Source organism: Prunus dulcis, chromosome 3 (assembly GCF_902201215.1).
Source record: "Prunus dulcis chromosome 3, ALMONDv2, whole genome shotgun sequence".
Classification (NCBI taxonomy): domain Eukaryota; kingdom Viridiplantae; phylum Streptophyta; class Magnoliopsida; order Rosales; family Rosaceae; genus Prunus; species Prunus dulcis.
In genome coordinates this window covers 17,955,729-17,974,963 of record NC_047652.1, presented here as the reverse complement: position 1 = coordinate 17,974,963, position 19,235 = coordinate 17,955,729, and the positions used below count along the sequence as shown (strand labels likewise).

Below are 19,235 nucleotides of genomic sequence, written 5' to 3'. Positions count from 1 at the left end.
ATTCCAAATTTAGCCTTTGAGAAGAGAATCCTTCAAAATTTGAATAACCTGCAAATGATCATTTGGTTTGATCTCTATATTTTGTTGGAGGGGATTCTAGTCCAAGTATTATGAATGACAGTTATTGGATAAAACGAAATTCGAATAACACATGAAATAAGATAAAATTAAGTGGTAGTTTATGTATTAGTTTTTTTTTAACATCATAATATACTAGTCTCTTCACACGCGCTTCCGCGCTTACGAGAGGCTTTTTTTAAAAAAAAATTAAATTTATTTTAGAATTAACAAAGATTATGGGTAGTTGTGTTCCATAAAAATAGGATCCATTATCTGATTTTTCTTTTAATTTTAATTTTTTTAATATGAAAAAGTGTGAATTTACCATATTATCTTCATTTAATTAATAATTTCAATTCTTAATATTTGCATTAACTAAGAATATTTTCTGGTAGTTTGAATGTTTTATAATTTTCTGTCTTTTGCTTTATATATAAAATATATCAAGGCCCAAGAGAACAAAATTGAAGAATATGAAATACTTCACATAATTAGCTTTATAATATGGTCAATTTTGGCATGTACTGACCCTGTGAGCCATTGTCAATTTTCTCAGAAATCATCAATTTTGCAACCCAAATTGATGCTCTTTTATTTTTATTTCATTTTATTTATTTATTTATTTATTTTTATGGTTTTTCTTTTGATCATGCACATACTATTCTTATCATTAACCTGAAATATTCTACAAGTTGTACCAATTTTCCTTAAAATTGAAAGGGATGCTGTGATTTGTACCCATTACAAATATTCTTTTTCTTTCTTTCCTCAGACAATTATATATAAATTTTGGATTGTTTTTACCATCTAGGCTGCAACTAAAACCGACCCAAGGAATAATATTCTAGCTAGGCCAGCTTCAACATGGGGATCTCTGAGTATTGAGCCATCTTCTTCTTACCAATAAAATAATATGAAACCCTCTGGTTTGAAGTTGTTGGCCATTTGCTGCTACAAAATTTGCAATTTGGAGCTGTCCTTAGTTGACCATTTGCACTTCCCACCACCACCAACAAACAAAATGGGTCTATTTTTTTGCATCATATCTTACCAAGCCAAGCCCCTAGCTGCCCCCACCCCCTCCCTCCTTTTTTTTAGCTTTTCAATTATTTAATGCACAGTCTCATCTATGTTCTCTGTCAAACTTGACGCCTGGGCACACTTGAAATGGACCAAATCCCATTAATACAGGGAGACTTTGAAAAAGGCTAAAAGGGAGCGAAATTTTTTAAAAGAAATCAAAATGGATAAAATTGCCCTTATTCATTTTTGGATTTCCTAAGAAATCCTTTACGTTTGCATGTCGTTTGTTTAAAAGTTGAAGATTTTTCTGTCTTTTTTGAAATTTTTTTGGCTTTTTTCAAAAGTGAAATTTTTTTGTAACTAAAACCTAAATTTACTTTAATTTGGAGTCACAATTTTGGTTGGTGCCCGCCTCCAATGCGCCACAATCATTATTGATTCCCACCAAAACGCAACAAATTTCATGAGAATTTAATTTTAAAGTCAACTTTTGGTTGTACTATTTTTTTCATCTTTGTAAATAATAAAAAATTCTCAAATTCAGATGTAGCTTTTTTTTACAGAAGTTACATATGTAATTAAGCAAGCGAAATGTTGTTTCGTCCGATTGAGTTTTATTTGCTACTACTCTTAGAGATGCTCTCATTTTTGCTCGATATCTAAAAAGAGAACGTTACTTATTAATTAAATGTAATAGAAAGAAGAAGGAAAATTGTTTCAATAAAATAAAATAAATAAATAAAAAATGAAAATGAAAGAAAGTGATAAAGTGGATCTTCAGGGGCATTTAAGTAAACTTGTAGCCTACTGTTTGTGCTCGTCGTGCTTGAGCTCTCCCTATATAAATACCAGTCGTGCTAGCATTTCTAGCTGACCAGAACCGAATTGAGACTTCAAGTTAGTGTTCTGCTCTTCCACCAACCCCCAAACCAGAAGGTAAATTTGCTCTGTGACTTTGGGTTTCTCTTGATCTTGAAGCTTGAAGCTTGAAGCCCACTTGATTTATCCATGTGATCATTGTTCAGAATGTTGGTTCTTTTAGCATTTGCTCATATTTGGCTTCTGCATCGTTGGATTGATTAAGATCTGTCAGTTGCCGATAATTTCAAAAAGCCACAGATTTATTATGATATTTGGTGCATGCTTGCTTGTTTTCTCATGATAGATCTACCTCTAATTTTTTTTACTCCTTCTGTTTGGTTTTTTGAGTGAAATGAACTTGACATTGTTTATGAAATTGAAGAGAAAAGAGTTGTTCATTTTCTCTGATTTTCCCTTGGCCGCCATGGAAGCGACCCCATGGAGAAATTATAGTTATGCTGTCAAGGGTTATCCTATATGAAATGATTAGATTTATAGTTTTGAAATTATTCTTTGATAGTTAGATGAGGCATGATCTGTTACTTGTTGGATATTATTTTCTTGTCCGTATTAGAGAATTCTATTTGGGTTAGTTCTCGGGAAAAAAAATTGAAAAAGTGAGAGCTTTTTCTCTCGTTTCATTTTCCCCTCTAAATTTTGAATTGTTAATGGTTTATTTCAAGCCATCAGTTTGCTTTATTTTAAGTCAACATGGTATTCTGTCATGCATTCTATTGTGCTGCTCTTTTTTGTTTCACTAACTAAATAGTATACCATGTGATTGTTGCAGCTTTCCATTTACTTGTATCAATGGCTCCAGTAACAGCAGCAGCATGTTCCGATTCGATAAAGCCTAGAGGTCTTCATTTTCTCTGTTTTATATTTATTTCTAAATTCATAACTTTTTTTGTCAGCTTTTGTGGCCCAGGTGCTGCATTAGATACTTTAGCAAACATGTTAAATATACTCTTGAAACCCACTGGTGTTTTTGCTTATGTCTCTGTGAACAATTTACGTTTTCTGCTTTTATGTACTAACTACTTGTGTCTACTTTTGCTCACATTGATAATTACTAATATTTGAAATTTTTATTTATTTGGAGCGCTGGTTTTTTAAGTTTCAAAATGTTTTCTATATTTAATCTTATTGGTTATAATGCAGATGTTTACATTGTTGGTGTTGCACGAACACCAATGGGTGCCTTTCTTGGTGCACTTTCATCTTTACCTGCCACCAAGCTTGGGTCGATAGCTATTGAGGGTAAGTACAAGATCTCCTACTTCCTTAATGGGGTAATGTTTCAGATTTTTAGTTTCTATTGTTTAATAGGTTGCCTCTTCTGATTTTACATATTCTTTTATGTCAACCTGCAGCTGCTCTTAAAAGGGCCAATGTTGATCCATCACTTGTGGAAGAAGTTTTCTTCGGAAATGTTCTCAGTGCAAATCTGGGGCAGGCTCCTGCTAGACAAGCTGCGTTAGGTGCAGGAATACCTAATTCAGTGATCTGTACCACTGTTAACAAAGTCTGTGCATCAGGGTTGAAAGGTGCAACACCATAATTTTCTCTACTATTTTTTTTTTCTTTGAACAACAAATTTTTTTTTTTTTGGGTAGGAAAAATGATTTTAGAATAACACAAATTTAATTTCGATGATTGCAGCTACTATGCTCGCAGCACAAAGCATCCAGTTGGGCATTAATGATGTTGTTGTGGCTGGTGGCATGGAAAGCATGTCTAATGTGCCCAAGTATCTTGCAGAAGCGAGGTTAATACTTTGTCTGATTCATGGCTCTCTTGGACTTTAAAATGAAAATTCAACAGACACTGATTTGATACAAAATGCAGGAAGGGATCTCGACTTGGACATGATACTCTTGTTGATGGAATGCTGAAAGATGGTCTGTGGGATGTCTATAATGATTATGGCATGGGAGTGTGCGCTGAATTATGTGCTGATCAGCATGCAGTAACAAGGGAGGACCAGGTAATACTTATATTTAAGCCCTTTTATACAATAAAATGTTGTAGCACATTACCATAATATATAAGTTTATTTATATGTGTTTGTGGCTGCTGCAGGATAACTTTGCTGTTCAGAGCTTCGAGCGTGGTATTGCTGCCCAAGGCCATGATGCCTTTTCATGGGAAATTGTTCCAGTTGAAGTTTCTGGAGGAAGGGGAAGACCATCAACAATTGTTGATAAAGATGAAGGTCTAGGAAAGGTAAAATAATAAATCATGCTTATGTCAGTCAGACACCCAGGCAGATCTATCTTTTTCTTGCACAATATAAAATCTCCTATAGTTGTCCCCTCCTAACAGGAATGCAGTTTTTGAAGTAGATAGTTTCAATGCTTGAAAGTAGAGATATCTCATTTTCATCCGTTGCAGTTTGTTCAGCCAGCATTCTTCTTAGTTGTCCTCTCCTAACAGGGAGACAGCTTTAGGAGTTGATAGTTTCAATGTTTGAAAGTAGAGATATCTCATTTTCATCCCTTGCAGTTTGTTCAGCCAGCGTTCTTCTTAGTATATAGGGAGGAAGAGGGGGTAGGAAGAGCAGTCTACAAACTTTTAACTATAATGAACTGTTATAATCCTATTTTCTTTCATTTTTATTTTGAGTCCAAGTCTGTTACTTGTCATTGCTAAGTGATAATAAAAAGTATCTCATGTACTAGAAGTCTAGGATATATGTGATTCATATTTCTTGAGCTCACCCCAGCTTTTTTGTGATGCCAGTTTGATGCTGCCAAATTACGGAAGCTTCGACCAAGTTTTAAGGAGAGTGGAGGTTCTGTTACTGCTGGCAATGCTTCCAGTATAAGGTTATTAATTTATACATATTTATGTTCAATGATTTTTATTTAATTGCCTTCATCCAATTATTTATTGTTTACATAGTCATGCTTCGAGCCACGAGGTCACTGCAATAAATTTTATTGTCTGATGTGTTTTTATTGCCTCTCTTGTTATCCCTTTTACAGTTTTTGAAATCAGCAAAAAATTTACTTGTTAAGATCTCATTGGGTTGATTTTTAATTGATGGAACCAAATGCAGTGGCCTTCCATTTTTGGTTTCATAAGTCTTACAAACACATGAACCCAAGTTTTAATGAAATCTTGAATTCCTTTCGTCAACAGTGATGGTGCTGCAGCATTAGTTTTGGTGAGTGGAGAAAAGGTATTGAAGCTTGGGCTACAAGTGATAGCAAAGATCAGTGGATACGCTGATGCTGCTCAGGTACTATAGTAGTTTTTGTATATCTGAACAAGATGAGCCACTGAAGATCTTGAAAGTTGAAAATCCTTTTTTTAATATCATTTGTACCACTATGCTTACATGAAATCGATTGTGCAGGCACCAGAATTATTTACAACTGCTCCTGCTCTTGCGATTCCAAAAGCTATTTCAAATGCTGGCTTGGAAGCTTCTCAAATTGACTTTTACGAAATCAATGAAGCCTTTGCTGTAAGCCATTATAATTAATACCAAGCTTTTAAAATATTAGCTTCTCAAGGCTGTCAATCATTAATTGGTACTTTTTTTTTGTGTACAGGTTGTGGCTCTTGCAAATCAGAAACTGCTTGGACTTAACCCAGTAAGTTCTCTCTCTCTCTCTCTCTCTCTCTCTCTCTCTCTCTCTGTGTACACGCACAACACATAGAAATTTGTAGTATCCACATGCGGGCAAACTAGCACACACATACTAGCATAGCAGTTCAGATTTGCTCTTATCGCTCATGTGTGCTGTTCTGGTTTCAGGAAAAAGTTAATGTGCATGGTGGAGCTGTAGCATTGGGACATCCTCTAGGTTGCAGTGGAGCTCGTATCCTGGTCACCCTTTTAGGGGTACATACTATTCACTTTCTACTTTTTTTAGGGAAAACATATTACATTAAGAATGAATAAGCTATGATATACCTTTTTGGAATCCTTGCTCTCTCTCCATCTCTATCTCTCTTTCACCCCCACATCTCCCTTTTTTATTCTAGCCTACCTGCAATTATTTTCTATCGAAGGATATCATTTTCCAAGCCCCTTATTCAAAGTGCAATCGTGTTGTAGGTACTGAAGCAGAAGAGTGGGAAATATGGTGCTGCCGGTATTTGCAATGGTGGAGGTGGTGCATCTGCCCTTGTTTTAGAGCTGTTGTAAGCGAGTTTCATTTCGATAACTGGTAAGTTTCGTGCATTCCACTGTCAGAAATGGCCAATTATTACGACTTAATAGCATTTACTGGGATCTGTTTCACCTGTTTTTAGCTTTGTGGACTTTTCCTAAACCAGAGCTTTTCACCCCAAAAAAAAAAAAAAGTCAATTAGCTTATGAGTTACATGACTTGTGTTTCAGGTCAGACGCCGAGGTTGAACCTTCTCCTGTGAGATGAAACTGCCACTACCAGAAAGTCCCTGTTGTGCAGTTTTTTCTCCATTTCTTTGTATTTGATTTGCTTCCAAATAAATTACAAGTGTATTTATAGATTTTAGAAGAAATATATTTCCAACACTGTTCAGTCTCTCTCTCTCTCTCTCTCTCTCTCTCTCTCTCTCTCTCTCTGTGTGCAGTTTCAAGATTTAATAAGTGGTTTGGGTGATTCTGATAATCCACCTAAGGGTTTGCCAACAATAAAACCAATTAGCACAAAACTAAAGGGTGATCTCAGTTAATTCCACAATATCTAGTGTCTTCCAAAAAGAAGATTACACGATGTCTAATAGGAGGCACAATTAATTAGCAGTTTGATCCAACAACGCTCTTTGCCTCGTACTTTGTTTTGCACACAAAAAAACCAAAATGTGAGCTCAAAACAAGAAGCACACTTTTTTAGGGTGCTGCTTCAAGCTGCTATTAACAATAGCATACATAATCTTCCTCCCTATTTTTTAGTTAAATTTTAGTTAAAAACATATAAAAGTTATTTTAGGTGCTCTTTATAAAATTTAAACTTCAATTGTGCTCTCTAGTTTACAAAGTCATAAATGCTATAACTCTTTTTTAATTAGTCAATCTCTATTAAAAAATAATATAAAAAATAATAAATTAAAGGTTTGGAATACTCATGAAATAAAGCTACATTAAATTATAGGGAGCCATTAGGAGTTCTTTTTCTCTCCTCATATTTAGGAGCTCCTAAAGGTCTCCTTATTTTAGGAGGTAGATAAGGAGCATAGTTGGAGTTGTATTTTTCTAAATCCTCCCTAAAATTTATCTAATAAGGTGATTTAAGGAACCCATTATAGATGCTCTTAAGAACTAACCCCGTTTGGAATTGCTTCACGAAAAATTTGATATTCGTTCACTTGGAGGAGAGTACTTATATTAATACTTGGGTTTAATGGTGACGCTGCCCTGTAGTGTTATTAGTTTATGTATTATTATGAATAGACGAGCCGATTGATATGTCATAATTTAAGCAACATTATTAAACAAAGTGGTGAATTTGTGGTGGTCTAACGGTGTTTTTATTACCTTGGGTTAATTATTTTATTAGTCTTTGAATTTTGACTCAATTTGTATTTGAGTATCTCAATTTCCAAATTGGTTACCGTGATCCTTTAACTTTAGTTTCATTTGGATAAATAATCCTGCCATCAATTTTGTTAATTTTTTCTGTTAAATGCAAGGGCAAAATGGTATTTTTATATTAAAATCGAAAAAATGAATAAAAAATCATATCTTTAAAATAACAATAAAAGAAAATCAAATAAAAAACCAACAAAAAAAAAAATTCAAGTTTTGGGAGAGTAGAAATCGGGATAGAGGGGGAGAGAGAGTTTAATTTTAATTTTTTAGTTTTTAAAATTTTTTATTCATATTTTAATCAATTTTTATACAAAAAATATCATTTTGCCCCTGCACTTAACAGAAAAGTTAACAAAATTGACGGCGTAAAAGATCACGTGAACTATTTTGAAAATTGATGTACTCAAATGCAAATCGGGTCTAAATTCAAAGACTAATAAAACGATTAACCCTTATTACCTTAATGAATCCATACATAACGCATGTGGCCATTTGTTGGATAGTGGCCTAATACCTTCATATTGCTTGCCTCAAATAACTTTATTTAGTAGACATAATGAGGTAGGTGTTAGTTAATCTCATCAATTTGATGCTTTTAGGACATTTCAATATAAAAAAACACATGATCCAAAGGGAAACACCTGTCAAGAAGTTTGTCTAGAAAAAAAAGTAGGAGATTCTACGTACAAATTTTATCGAACTTAACAAATTTTTCATATTTTAACTGTTGATATAATGTGATAATATATTAATAGAAACATGTGAGCGACCGTCGTTAGCAAAACTTAAATGTACACACCAAAAATTCAAAAGTTGTGAGATTTTCTCGTTCATTAAAAAAAAGAAAAAGAAAAAAAAAAGGCAACACTCGTTTCATTTTCAGTCCCAAAAAGATAGCAACAATCTTCGTTGTTTTTTGTTTTTTGGCCAGAACAACATTTTCAGCATATTCAAGGAATTTATACTGTTCACCATGGAAGGAAATAGGCAGAAGTGTATGATGCATCGCTGGAAGCACCAATCAGCGTTTAAATTGTTCAAATAGTGGGCCCCGCATAAAGCCCATTCCATTCCCCATATATCAATTGCATGGCCCATTGACCCACACAAACACCCCCCCATCTCTCTCCTCTCCTCCCCCTTCTTATTCTTTAGCTGACCTCACCTGAGAAAAGTAGGACTCAACATCGTCTTCTTCACCATCATCATTATCATTCATCAACACCTTCAATACTGAACAGCTTGAAATCCCTAAAAGTAGCAAAAGCAGTCGCCTTTTTCGTCTTTGTTCTCCAGAAATCTCAAAGCGAAAGCCATGGGGGTAAGCTGCCAAGTCCTTTGATTTCTTTACTGCGTCCGTTTGCTGTGTTTGATCTGAGACGCATGAGTTTCTGTGGAGCGATTCATTCCACTTTCAGTTTTCTGGTGTTGATGAAATCAATATATAGTCCCCCCCCTGATGCTTTAAATTCCCTTCATATCCATTTGGTTTCTAATTTTGAACAGAAGCTTCTCATGTATGAATAAGATGTATCTAAGTGGTGTTTGTTGTTTTCTGTTAGTTTTTCTTTCTGGGTTTCAGTTTATTTTTAATTCTTAGTTTTCCTTTCAGTAAAAGTTACTATTTTTAGCTTCTTGTTTGCTTTATACTAACTGAGTATTTGATAATCAAATTATTTGGGCTTCGACAGATAAGCATATCTGATTGCTCCTTGTGTGTGTGTATCTCTATGTGTGCAAAAGTTGCTCTGTGTTTGTTATGTTGAATGGCCAAATGTAGTTTGCACAACAGACTGCGTGTTCCAACTTTAGTGGCTTCAAGCTAGCTCAGTGGTTTAGTATCTAATATTTTAGATGTTCAAGACTTGCAATGGGTTCTTTTTGGAGGGTAAGCCACTCAGCAAGCGGGGGTAAGGCTGTGTACGTACGTCCAACCCTCCTCAGACCTCGAAATGGTGGGAGCTTGGTGCACTGGACTGCCCTTTACAATGGATTATTACTTAGCGTCCTGTCTAGCTATTTGTACTTCCCTTTTTGGTTCTAAAGTCACCCAATCTGATAGGCGTTTAGAAAATAAATTGATATTTTGTTCCTTTTAGGCATGTAGTAGTTTACAGCAGATCTCTTACAAGTTCGTTTAATTTCAAACCTCTTCTTTTGGGAATGCCTTCATATTGAGGAGTAAATACTTGCATGAATATTTATAAACCAAAGCATGAATACACATGAGTCTATGAGTTCCTATATCTTGATCATTTATTCTTATGCATTAGAATTAAGAATACCAAATATTGATAAGTGGTTTTTTTTCGACGAATGGGAGTCAACCATCACCTTAATTTTAGTCATCTTATTATTATTTAGATTTCGTTTGCCTTTATTTCTCCATGCAAGCATCTGAGCATTGAACATGGCACACAATAAGATTGTGTTATTACATATCAATTTGGAACGCTTTGACTTCAGATGATTGATTCCCTCCAGTGAAATTTTGTCAATCCACAGGAAAAGGGTGTGCCGTTGCCAAAATTTGGTGAATGGGACGTCAATGATCCAGCATCAGCTGAGGGATTCACTGTAATCTTCAACAAGGCTAGGACTGAGAAAAAGGAAGGTGGAAGACCTGACTCACCATCAAAGGATGACCACGCATTTAAGCACGGAGCAGTTCTTGGAAAGCCTCCAGCTGTAAGTTGTACTTACTTACCTTACACTGTTCCCCACTTTGGAAAGCCTTCATCTCTTTTATGCTTGACTCATTTTGTATTTGCATAGCCATATCTTGTCCTAATGGCTGAAAAGCTGGACGGCTGGTTTAGGTTGAAAACATAGAAGATTCACTTGAGCCATAATGAGTTTTGAATGTACAGTACTAAAAGCTGGAGGGCTGGAATCTTTACATATTAAATACTAAATTTGCATATAATTCTTTACTTCCCTAATTATGTTAGACTAACTTCGGGCACTACCAGGAGGTGGTATTTTTATCACTTCGAAGTTCATGTTAGATTTTATTTGAACTTTGCATTATCCCTATTAAAATTACATTATTTTAGTGCCTAGTAATTCTGATTTTGAAACTAGTCTATGTTCAACTGTAAAGTGACCGTTGTGGTTTCACAATATACAGAATTTTCTTCTGCAAGTGACCTCAATATTGGCTTGACAATGCCATAATTTTTTTTATACCCTGAGCCTGAATATATTGCGTAATCATGGATTCCTTGGCTATACTTTTACTAAATTGCCTCAGAACCTTCTCTTTTTCATGTATATTTGGTTTTTGTTGCTTGCAAATTTAATTGTCAGTTTTCAAAATTTCTGCATTCACTTTAGTCCACATTCCACACTGTTGAAGCATATTAAACCAATTTCTTTTTTTCCCATTCTCACTTGCGTGCCACCTGTTGATTTCGCAAATGTATTTGTTTCCCTTTCCATCTTTTCACTTGCCAGATTTTACCATCCTCATTTTGGTAAGCCACTCATCTTTCATTGTCAAATGATGTCCAACTAATGTCGCACCAAAAAGAAAAAGAAAGATATCATGGTCTTAAGCTACATGATAGCTTCAAAAGGGATATAACGATTGGATTTTGACCCTTTTTTTGCTTTGATTTGTAGAAGAAATGGTTTTGCTGCTTGTGTGCGGAATCGTGAGGAGGCACCTACTGAGGAGGCACCTACCATGTCATAAACTTTACAGGAGATATTATTATGTAGTAATGCCCCCATGCCGATATATATTCCAGAAGACTGGAGCTGTGTTCAGAAGCCGTGATTGGTCCTGCTGGAATCTGTTTGCTGTCTTTATGAACGTTGGTAGAAATGTGGGCTTATTTGGGGAGAGACATGATTGGAAATTGATACTGTTTTACATTTATGTATACTGGTGAACTATATTTGCATGTAGCTTTATCTTCTTGAATCAATGCTTGATTCTGAGTTTATCATGACTGTTTGTTTCCTGTGTTCGATTCAGTTTGAGTTTCGTTGTGAGTGTATTTGCATATTTGTGCAATGTGAAGCTTTCTGTTTTCTTTTAAATGAAGTAATTTTTTCCCCTTCAACTATCTCTGAGTTGGGAAGTTCCAAGCTTTAATGACTCCGTTGATTTGCTTGAAAGTTGCTTCTTCTAGTGATCGTTTAATAGGAGCATACTTTTGGTCTCTTATGAATTCGAAGTCTGCTTAACATTCACTCATATACTCTTTGTTTTACTCAAACAACCCTTCACATTTTTTACAATTTGTTTTACTCAAACAACCCTTCATGTTTTATTCGAGTAACAATGAGCATGAGCATGACTGAGGGTTTAAAAACAACTTGGATCAATCAAGGTTTTTGTTAAGGAGGTCTTACTAGGTGAGCGGGACCATTCAAACGGATGCGCCACAAAATTGAATTGGATGGTATTCTGTTTTTACCATACAAACCAATGTCCACCCTGAGGCAGCCTCAACTGACAGATACCACAACATGATCTTACAAATCCATCAGGAGGCATCAAATTAGCTTCCAAAAATCGATTCAAGTATCAATGACAATAATCAACTCAAATAGGCTGACAGTAATCAAAAAGACCATCTTTAAAACATTAACTCCTGTGAATGGTACAGATTCCGTTTTGTGATATTTCAATATCAATATTTTCCATTTTCTAATATTACAATCAGTAAATAGGCAAAGGTAAGTAGACAACTGATCTAAACCCTAGATGATCCAAGCTTGCGTTCAAACAAACGTTTCAAGAGAACAACTTGGAGGATGCTGACTCCAATGAGTGCTCCTGATTCAACTAACGCCTTGTGGGTTGCTCTGCGGCTCATTCCTTCATTCACTGCAGGCCAGTTATATAATATGTCAACATATATTCCCTTGACTAATCACCCTATTAGTTTCATGTGCACATGCGTGGCATGCCAATGCAAGTGCAAAATGATGTACTTCTTGAAGTACCATAGTTGGAATCATACTCATTAGAAACTAAAATACTTTACACTCCCACTCTTATGTTTAAGGTAAAGAAATCGAAATTTGACACAGAAAGGATGGTTCTTCAAATAATACCTATTGCCTGGCGGTCAGTCTCGGCCTCTAACCAATGTTGTTCAAATTGGATGTTGAAAAGGGCTTCCTCCAATTTCGCTATCTGCTCCAGCAAGGGTGCAAAATGCTCTGCATAGATTCACAGAACAGTAAGTGATCACTCTTCAGCTAAAAAGAAGATTAATTTCGAAACAAACTGCGGGGGTGAAATGGAATAACATGTAATGGACACTCACCATCTTTAGCATGCTGGTCATAGTAAGTAAAGTGAGCAGCATGTACATCAAAGTCAATGGTTTCATGGTAAGGAGACTTATTAGTGAAGCAGAACTGGTGAACACCTTGCTTCTGAACCACAAACTCAAACTTCTCGCTCGTCTTGTCACGTATGTCATTAATTTGTTCACCAGAAGGCCCCTTTATCTGGAGATATTGGAAACAAAGCTCCAAGGTAAATGATAGAGTATGGAAATTGATTGCCACCATTACCATTGTTATGTTATTCAATAAACAGTAATGTCCTAATTGAAAAACCAACTTGGATTGTCTTATAACTTTTGCTTAAACCAGTAACCTAAAAAGAACCCTACATTCTAATTTACATATTCTATCTCCCATTTTCATAACAGAAATCCACATCTTTATACACTATTCAAAATTCCAAGTTCCCAAGGCAATAAAAACAATACAAATCAGCACAATCTATTGGAACTTGCTCAACAATAAGATCAAACAGAAAAAGTTCTGAAAAAAGCAAACAATTTGGCCACAACAAATTACAAACCAAAAAAAAAAAAAAAAAAAAAAAAAAAAAGAAGAAAAAGAAATGAAACAGCTTACCACAAGATCAACACCATCTTCAGTGTTATGCCAAGACGAATCAACTTTGATGACAACAAAAGAGACGTGAATGGTGTCGCCCTGGTACTTTGCATCATGAGAGAAGCACTCCTCTCTATCTATCACGAACCTCAACCCATCTGACCCTTCCATTTGGCACAGAACCAGCAAACCCATCAGGGCCAAACCCAGTGCCACGTGTCCCCTGACCCACAACTCCATCTCTACTGTTTAAGCATCAAATTCAACCCACCAAATGAAATAAAAAAATAAAAAATCAACGATCAATGAGTAAAAGTTCCAAAAAATCATTGCTCAAATAGTTATTTGTACATGTAAATGCGTAGATCAAGAAGAAGAAGAAGCAGAATTATTACCTCTGAAATTGTTGATGCGCAGGAGCAGAAGATGGGCTGTGGTTTTTGTGCTTGAGTGAGGTTTGAAAGAACTCGGGATTTAGGATGAACTGGGATTTGGGAAGTGCCAAACTCAAACTAGGCTGTCGGGCCACGGCAGTTCTTGTTGGACCAGCATAAGGTACTCGAGACGGCGTCGTTTCCTGGTTGGCTTTCAACCGAGCCAACATGGCGGGGTGTGATTCAATAACTTGATTCACTGGCCAATGGGAAACCCCCACGTCGGATTATGCTTGCCAGCTGGAAAAAGTCATGTATTTCACTGACGTTGGCTGTGAGCCTGCGATATCAAATACCACCAAGAATTCATTTATGTTGGAATCAAAAATTAACGTTTTGTTTTGGGCAAGGATAGATTTGCAGTGTCATTAATTTGTCCTCCCTTTTTCTGCCATGGCGATTGGTTTTAACCATATTATATATATATTTGGACTGTTTCTAAAATAAAATTAAAGGTTGTTGAGGTATAAAAAAAATAACTAATCACTCAAATAATTCAAGAATTTGCAACCAACCTATTAATGTATTGATTTGAAATAATTGATCCCTAAGGCAAGATCATAGTTTCGAATCCTAACTTATTTAAATAGATATGCCCTTTTCATTATTATCATCCCCTTGGTGCTAGTTGCACTTGCTTGCTTTGGGATTTTTTAAAATTAAAAAAAAAGTTGAAATTTTTTTTTTCTTCTTTCTGTGAGATATTTCCTTTTATTCAACATAGAAGAGGTCGCAAGATAATAGTTGAAAATAAGTAGAATAATTAAAGTCCACTATCAATGAGAGGCAAGTCCACTCTAAAGTCTGCAGAAATTCATGGACAGATGTTCGTGGCTCAAATGCAGGAAAAAAACTTGTAACGAGGATATCATTATTTTGCTATCCCGACTAGTAATATGATGATACGTAAAAAAATTATTCCACGTGTCATTGTGTTATTGGCCAGGAATAGCAAAAAAATTATTATTCCCGTTGCATGAGAGTCTCTCTCTCTCTCCGTGAGAGGAATAATTTTCTGCCCCAGAGGGAAAAACTAAATGAAGGTTATTACCACAACAGAAAGGATACTCATACCAATATGAAAATATTGACATGGCATTTTTCTGATTCTCAGAGCATATGCACTAGCTCATACAACAAATTTATGCTCGCATGCGTGCGCTTACGTGCTCTAGGGACGTCGTTTTCATTTTCCAATTACAGCACAAACACATTATAATCTGGAAAGGATGTTTATATGCCACAACGAAAAGTTCAGGACACATCACATTTCAAGTACACAGACAAATTACATTCAGATGAACCTATACTTGTTAACATATCAAAATGTCCAGTGTATCCAATGTACCTTGACTCAGCCTACACAGGCATGAGATGTCAGAAGTGTCTCATTTGTTTGTCACATTTACCTTTTTCGTGGAATCTGCGTGCAGGCAATATCAATTATGATAGCCTTCATCACAGCTAGCCACATCTGTACAACCTAACAAAAAGTATTCACAAGCTCTGAATATTCACCTCTACACCTCATCAGGTAGCTGTAAGATCCTACCCTCCTCAACGACTAACCTCTGGTGAAGCTTACAAATATGATTAGCCAATCTCTCGAACAGATCCTTTAGCTGCTTAGCCGTACTGTACTCTTTAGTCCCAGAAATGACAACCTTCAATTCATTGCAAGTTCCAGTTCTTCTAGCCTGTTGCACATTCTGCAAAATCAATGACAGTAGCAGTACTTTCAGAGGAAACTTGGTGCTTTATACTAGTCATTTTAGATTCTATCAGGTTTTGGCATGCTCCTCCATCTCTTTCTCAGGAGAATGCAAAGATTACATCAGGTAGGTCATGTAATGTATGGCGCAACCCATTATGTGTTTTAATGCAGATACAAGGATTGTTTCCAAATCAATAAATTATGGGGGGTGTTTGCAATGATCATGCTTGAAACATGTTGCACTTTCGATACAAGTGTGGATGGAGTTAATCCCACAACAATAGGTGATACAACAATCTACAATATAAGTTAAGTGATCTAGTACTAACAGCACAGACATTTTGAGATAACACCTCACATCAATAAAAGCTCACACAAAAATATAGAATATAAGTTGGGTGATCTGGTAACAAAAGCACATAGACATTTTCAGATAAAACCTCACATCTAACAAGTCCATTGGGCTTGGCCAGACCCAGTGTTGGATCTAGGTGGTTAAAAAGTGAGCGCAAACTGGTACATTGCCCAACAAAACACTCTGGGGCCTGAGGGTGAATCGTCATTTTATAGAATCAAATAACAGGATATGATCTAACACAGAGCTTTCATCTTATAAGCCATTAGCCACAACACAGCAAACATGATAGGAAACTAACCTGAGATGTGAGCCTGAAGGTTTCAATCAATGCCATGTGTGTGTCATGTACTGGTGTTTTTTCAGTCATTAACCAAGGCCTGCAGAGAACTAAACATTATGATAAACTTAACAAATCAATCAATAGAGCTAAAGGTTCCAGAAGCCAAAAATTATGTCCAGGTTCTAGCTGGCTGTTTAAATTACACAAAGGCTGCAAGATCTTTTACTTAGGCATCCAATAAATACATTGGAACTATACCATTTTAAGATTGACAATTTTGTATGATTTATAATTACTGGAAACAGACTTTTACACTATATACCTTCCTCTTGAGGAAATGATGATGTGATCTGGATTCTCCAAAAAGGCAGATAACTTGTCAACATTCCGTTTGCTGTGCAACAGGATAGCTCCTCGTGCATATGACTCTAAAACTCTACTGGGCGAAACAAATGCTTGACATGGGAATGAAAGGTGGTGATGAATAAATTCCATAATGGTTAATGGTGATATCCCCTTCTCAAGATTGTCAATGATTATCATATGAGGAACTCCTCCGATATCTACGTCATCTCCTGTTTGTTCCAAATATATACAGATAGGTCACAAGTTTAGACTTTCCAATAATCTCTGCCTTTGAAAAACAGTAAAAGATTTATAAAAAAAGCATTTTGGAAAGGTTTAAGCAAATCAGTTCAAACCTTTTAAATGACTTGAGGTCGACCTGGCAAGCTTCGTTTCCTACAAACGAACAGACGAGCTCATATGAAAAAACCCACATAAATCACCCAAACCATATAGCAGAAGTATCCAATTAACATGTAAAGACAAGATGGACCACTCAAAGTTACTGTTAGATGCCAAAATCCTAAGATGTTCGATATACTTGTCGGCATCTGTGGACTCACTACCAACCAAAGAACTACCAGAATTTCGCACAACTTTCAACCTCACAACCAGAGTTCAAGTACACCAAAGGCTCTCAACTCTCTTTTTTAGTCAAATTTTGTTCACTCTTCCAACCAAACTCTTGTTCCTCTTACATTAATCATTCACACTATTAAATACATCCTAACAGTCTTTTATATGGACTTAGCATTTGAACCCCAGAAAAAAAACCATCAACAATAAATAAATAAAGCAGAATCCTATAAACTCAAACATACATTTTAGCCATATTCCAACAATAATCAAAATACAGCATGCATAATCAAAAGCTGAACATATTTATACACCAAAAGAAAAAAAGAAACTTGCCTGTTTTAAACGTTGAGACCTTGCACCTGAATCAAAAAAGCCAGTGGCTTGAACCGTCTTCCTGGCTGAGTTTAGAAAAGAGGCGAGCAGGGGATCCAATTTGTCAACAGCAAGAGGAGGCTGGATTCTGCAAATGTTCTCAAGAGCCTGTTCACTCAATGACCCGTAATAAGGACCGTGCTTCCATGAAAGGATAAAGCTGCATGTGCATTGCTCTTCGCCATTTTCAAACCGATGCTCATTACGCACCACCTAATAATCATAATCACTAGATTAATTAGCTAATCAAGTTCATAATTTAACAAAAAGCAAAATCATAAACAGAGAGAGAGAGAGAGAGAGAGAGAGAGAGAGAGAGAGAGAGAGAGAGAGAGAGAGGAAATGAAGCAGCTAACCCCGTCCACAACGGCGTCATAGAAGCGCCGATCATCGGGGTAAGCAGAGTGCGCGGCGCAGACGCTCAAGCCCTTGTGCACCTGAGAACACTCTGTGTCCTGAAGCTGAACCGATATGGGCCTGAACCGGCACCTCAAAAAGTCGACGTCTTTAAACGACTTCAAGTCCTTGCCGTCGACGACCTCGTCGTGTTCGTCGGCGAACCCCGAGAATTTGACCCTCAGTCTCCGGCCATTGCCGCCACTGTCGCCGTTGCTCTCCGTCTCTATGCGCACGTCGTACCAGGCGTCGTCCTTGTACGACTTGAACTCCATCACCTCCACCGCACGATTCGTCGGCCACCTTTCTCTCAGAAAATCAGAGTTCCTTTCCTTCTTTGGCTCGCTTCTCTGCTCTGCTTTTGCTTTTGCCGTTTCGTTTCTTGTTTTTGTCTTTTCTCTCTTGCAGGTCAGAAGCAGAGCTTCAGACCAGAAAAACAAAAGAAGCTCTTGCTACTATGCCGTTTTCGAGCGCACTTTTGCTAACGAGTCGTTTCATTTGTTCTTTCAACTGTTATTGAATAGGCCCACTGTGAATTTCACTTTACCATTACTAATTAAGGTTACGGTTATTGACCGAAATGGTCCTAACTTTTACACGAGTCTCAATTTGGTTTATGAACTAAAATTTTCATTTCAATCGTACTTCAATTCTCTATTTAGTATCAAATGTATAGTTAAACTCAAAATTCAAACACTGGTGAGAAGAGGTGCTGGAAAACGTTGAACTTAAATAGAACGTTACATCACCAGACTATGCTAAATTCAAGGACATGACTCCTACTAACTTAATCCATTACTGACACTACTAACAAACTGCTTCACTACTGGGAGACTCCTAAAGACTTGGTAAACATAGAGCAACATGAATTTCTACAGAATAGGATAATCAGTTTATTTAATTAAAAACAACTGATGTAACTAGATAAAATCTAAACACCCTCCCTTAAACTAAATGTTCCTTGAACAATCAATTTAGAGAGAAACCTTCGCACTATAGCTTCTGTCTTTAAGCAATATCCTTCACAGAGCAAACTCCTAACAATCTCCTTAGCTTCGAGAATGCCGGTAACTTGAGAGGCTTGGTTAGAATATCAGCTACCTGATCTTCACTTATGTAGCATATTAAATCAATTGTTCCATCCTTTGTGAGGTCGCGCAGGAAATGGTAGCGAACATCAATGTGTCTGCCATGTAAAACTGGATTCTTGGACAACTTGATTGCTGAATTGTTATCACAATAGACAAGAGTTAGACCATCTTGCAAACCACGTAATTCTTCAAGTATCCTCCTCAACCAAATAGCTTGACAGCCGCAGGCTGCCGCTGCAATAAACTCGTGGTTGACAGAGTGACAATCTATTGTTTTTTGGATGACCATGAAATAGCTCCTGCTCCTATTATAAATGCATAACT

At 36.4% G+C, this 19,235-nt stretch overlaps 4 protein-coding genes across 6 annotated transcripts; 2 read left to right on the top strand and 2 right to left on the bottom strand.

Moving 5' to 3' along the window:
• Positions 1-1,911: 1,911 nt before the first annotated feature.
• On the top strand, positions 1,912-6,466 carry LOC117623097 (acetyl-CoA acetyltransferase, cytosolic 1). Its single transcript, XM_034353951.1, has 14 exons — positions 1,912-2,019; positions 2,735-2,803; positions 3,106-3,204; positions 3,318-3,491; positions 3,607-3,712; positions 3,793-3,931; positions 4,027-4,170; positions 4,687-4,772; positions 5,089-5,188; positions 5,306-5,416; positions 5,505-5,546; positions 5,711-5,797; positions 6,014-6,125; positions 6,299-6,466. Exons 2-13 carry the CDS (start codon positions 2,755-2,757, stop codon positions 6,101-6,103), a joined length of 1,227 nt encoding a protein of 408 aa, XP_034209842.1. The 5' UTR covers positions 1,912-2,019; positions 2,735-2,754; the 3' UTR covers positions 6,104-6,125; positions 6,299-6,466.
• A 2,097-nt stretch (positions 6,467-8,563) lies between these two features.
• Positions 8,564-11,541, top strand: LOC117621132 (protein NOI4-like). The gene is made up of 3 exons (XM_034351442.1): positions 8,564-8,792; positions 9,977-10,159; positions 11,096-11,541. The coding sequence occupies exons 1-3, from the start codon at positions 8,787-8,789 to the stop codon at positions 11,129-11,131; spliced, it is 225 nt and encodes a 74-aa protein (XP_034207333.1). The 5' UTR covers positions 8,564-8,786; the 3' UTR covers positions 11,132-11,541.
• A 482-nt stretch (positions 11,542-12,023) lies between these two features.
• Positions 12,024-13,920, bottom strand: LOC117621131 (transmembrane emp24 domain-containing protein p24beta2). 2 transcript variants are annotated; one of them, XM_034351440.1, is made up of 5 exons: positions 13,738-13,920; positions 13,361-13,587; positions 12,757-12,943; positions 12,542-12,649; positions 12,024-12,311 (listed from the first exon to the last, which is right to left on the bottom strand). In XM_034351440.1, exons 2-5 carry the CDS (start codon positions 13,580-13,582, stop codon positions 12,178-12,180), a joined length of 651 nt encoding a protein of 216 aa, XP_034207331.1. In that variant the 5' UTR covers positions 13,583-13,587; positions 13,738-13,920; the 3' UTR covers positions 12,024-12,177. The 2 variants fall into 2 exon arrangements, with proteins under 2 accessions (XP_034207331.1, XP_034207332.1); XM_034351441.1 differs by having other exon boundaries at positions 13,361-13,584; positions 13,738-13,866.
• A 1,072-nt stretch (positions 13,921-14,992) lies between these two features.
• On the bottom strand, positions 14,993-18,284 carry LOC117621130. Of its 2 annotated transcripts, none has more exons than XM_034351438.1 (6): positions 17,781-18,284; positions 17,386-17,637; positions 16,830-16,869; positions 16,451-16,703; positions 16,147-16,225; positions 14,993-15,485 (listed from the first exon to the last, which is right to left on the bottom strand). In XM_034351438.1, exons 1-6 carry the CDS (start codon positions 18,093-18,095, stop codon positions 15,297-15,299), a joined length of 1,128 nt encoding a protein of 375 aa, XP_034207329.1. In that variant the 5' UTR covers positions 18,096-18,284; the 3' UTR covers positions 14,993-15,296. The 2 variants fall into 2 exon arrangements, with proteins under 2 accessions (XP_034207329.1, XP_034207330.1); XM_034351439.1 differs by having other exon boundaries at positions 14,993-15,473.
• Between the last annotated feature and the right edge of the window lie 951 nt (positions 18,285-19,235).

Excerpts from the sequence above, each read along its gene's own strand:
- LOC117621132 (XM_034351442.1), top strand. Across the intron at positions 10,160-11,095 it reads TTCTTGGAAAGCCTCCAGCT|AAGAAATGGTTTTGCTGCTT; the intron begins GTAAGTTGTACT and ends TTTGATTTGTAG.
- LOC117621131 (XM_034351440.1), bottom strand. The coding sequence starts at position 13,582 with ATGGAGTTGTGGGTCAGGGGACACGTGGCACTGGGTTTGGCCCTGATG. Across the intron at positions 12,944-13,360 it reads AAGATGGTGTTGATCTTGTG|ATAAAGGGGCCTTCTGGTGA; the intron begins GTAAGCTGTTTC and ends CAATATCTCCAG. Across the intron at positions 12,312-12,541 it reads GACTGACCGCCAGGCAATAG|TGAATGAAGGAATGAGCCGC; the intron begins GTATTATTTGAA and ends ACTGGCCTGCAG.
- LOC117623097 (XM_034353951.1), top strand. The coding sequence starts at position 2,755 with ATGGCTCCAGTAACAGCAGCAGCATGTTCCGATTCGATAAAGCCTAGA. Across the intron at positions 2,804-3,105 it reads CGATTCGATAAAGCCTAGAG|ATGTTTACATTGTTGGTGTT; the intron begins GTCTTCATTTTC and ends GTTATAATGCAG. Across the intron at positions 3,932-4,026 it reads CAGTAACAAGGGAGGACCAG|GATAACTTTGCTGTTCAGAG; the intron begins GTAATACTTATA and ends TGGCTGCTGCAG.
- LOC117621130 (XM_034351438.1), bottom strand. The coding sequence starts at position 18,095 with ATGGAGTTCAAGTCGTACAAGGACGACGCCTGGTACGACGTGCGCATA. Across the intron at positions 16,704-16,829 it reads GACCTCAAGTCATTTAAAAG|GAGATGACGTAGATATCGGA; the intron begins GTTTGAACTGAT and ends TGGAACAAACAG. Across the intron at positions 15,486-16,146 it reads CCTTCAGGCTCACATCTCAG|AATGTGCAACAGGCTAGAAG; the intron begins GTTAGTTTCCTA and ends TTGATTTTGCAG.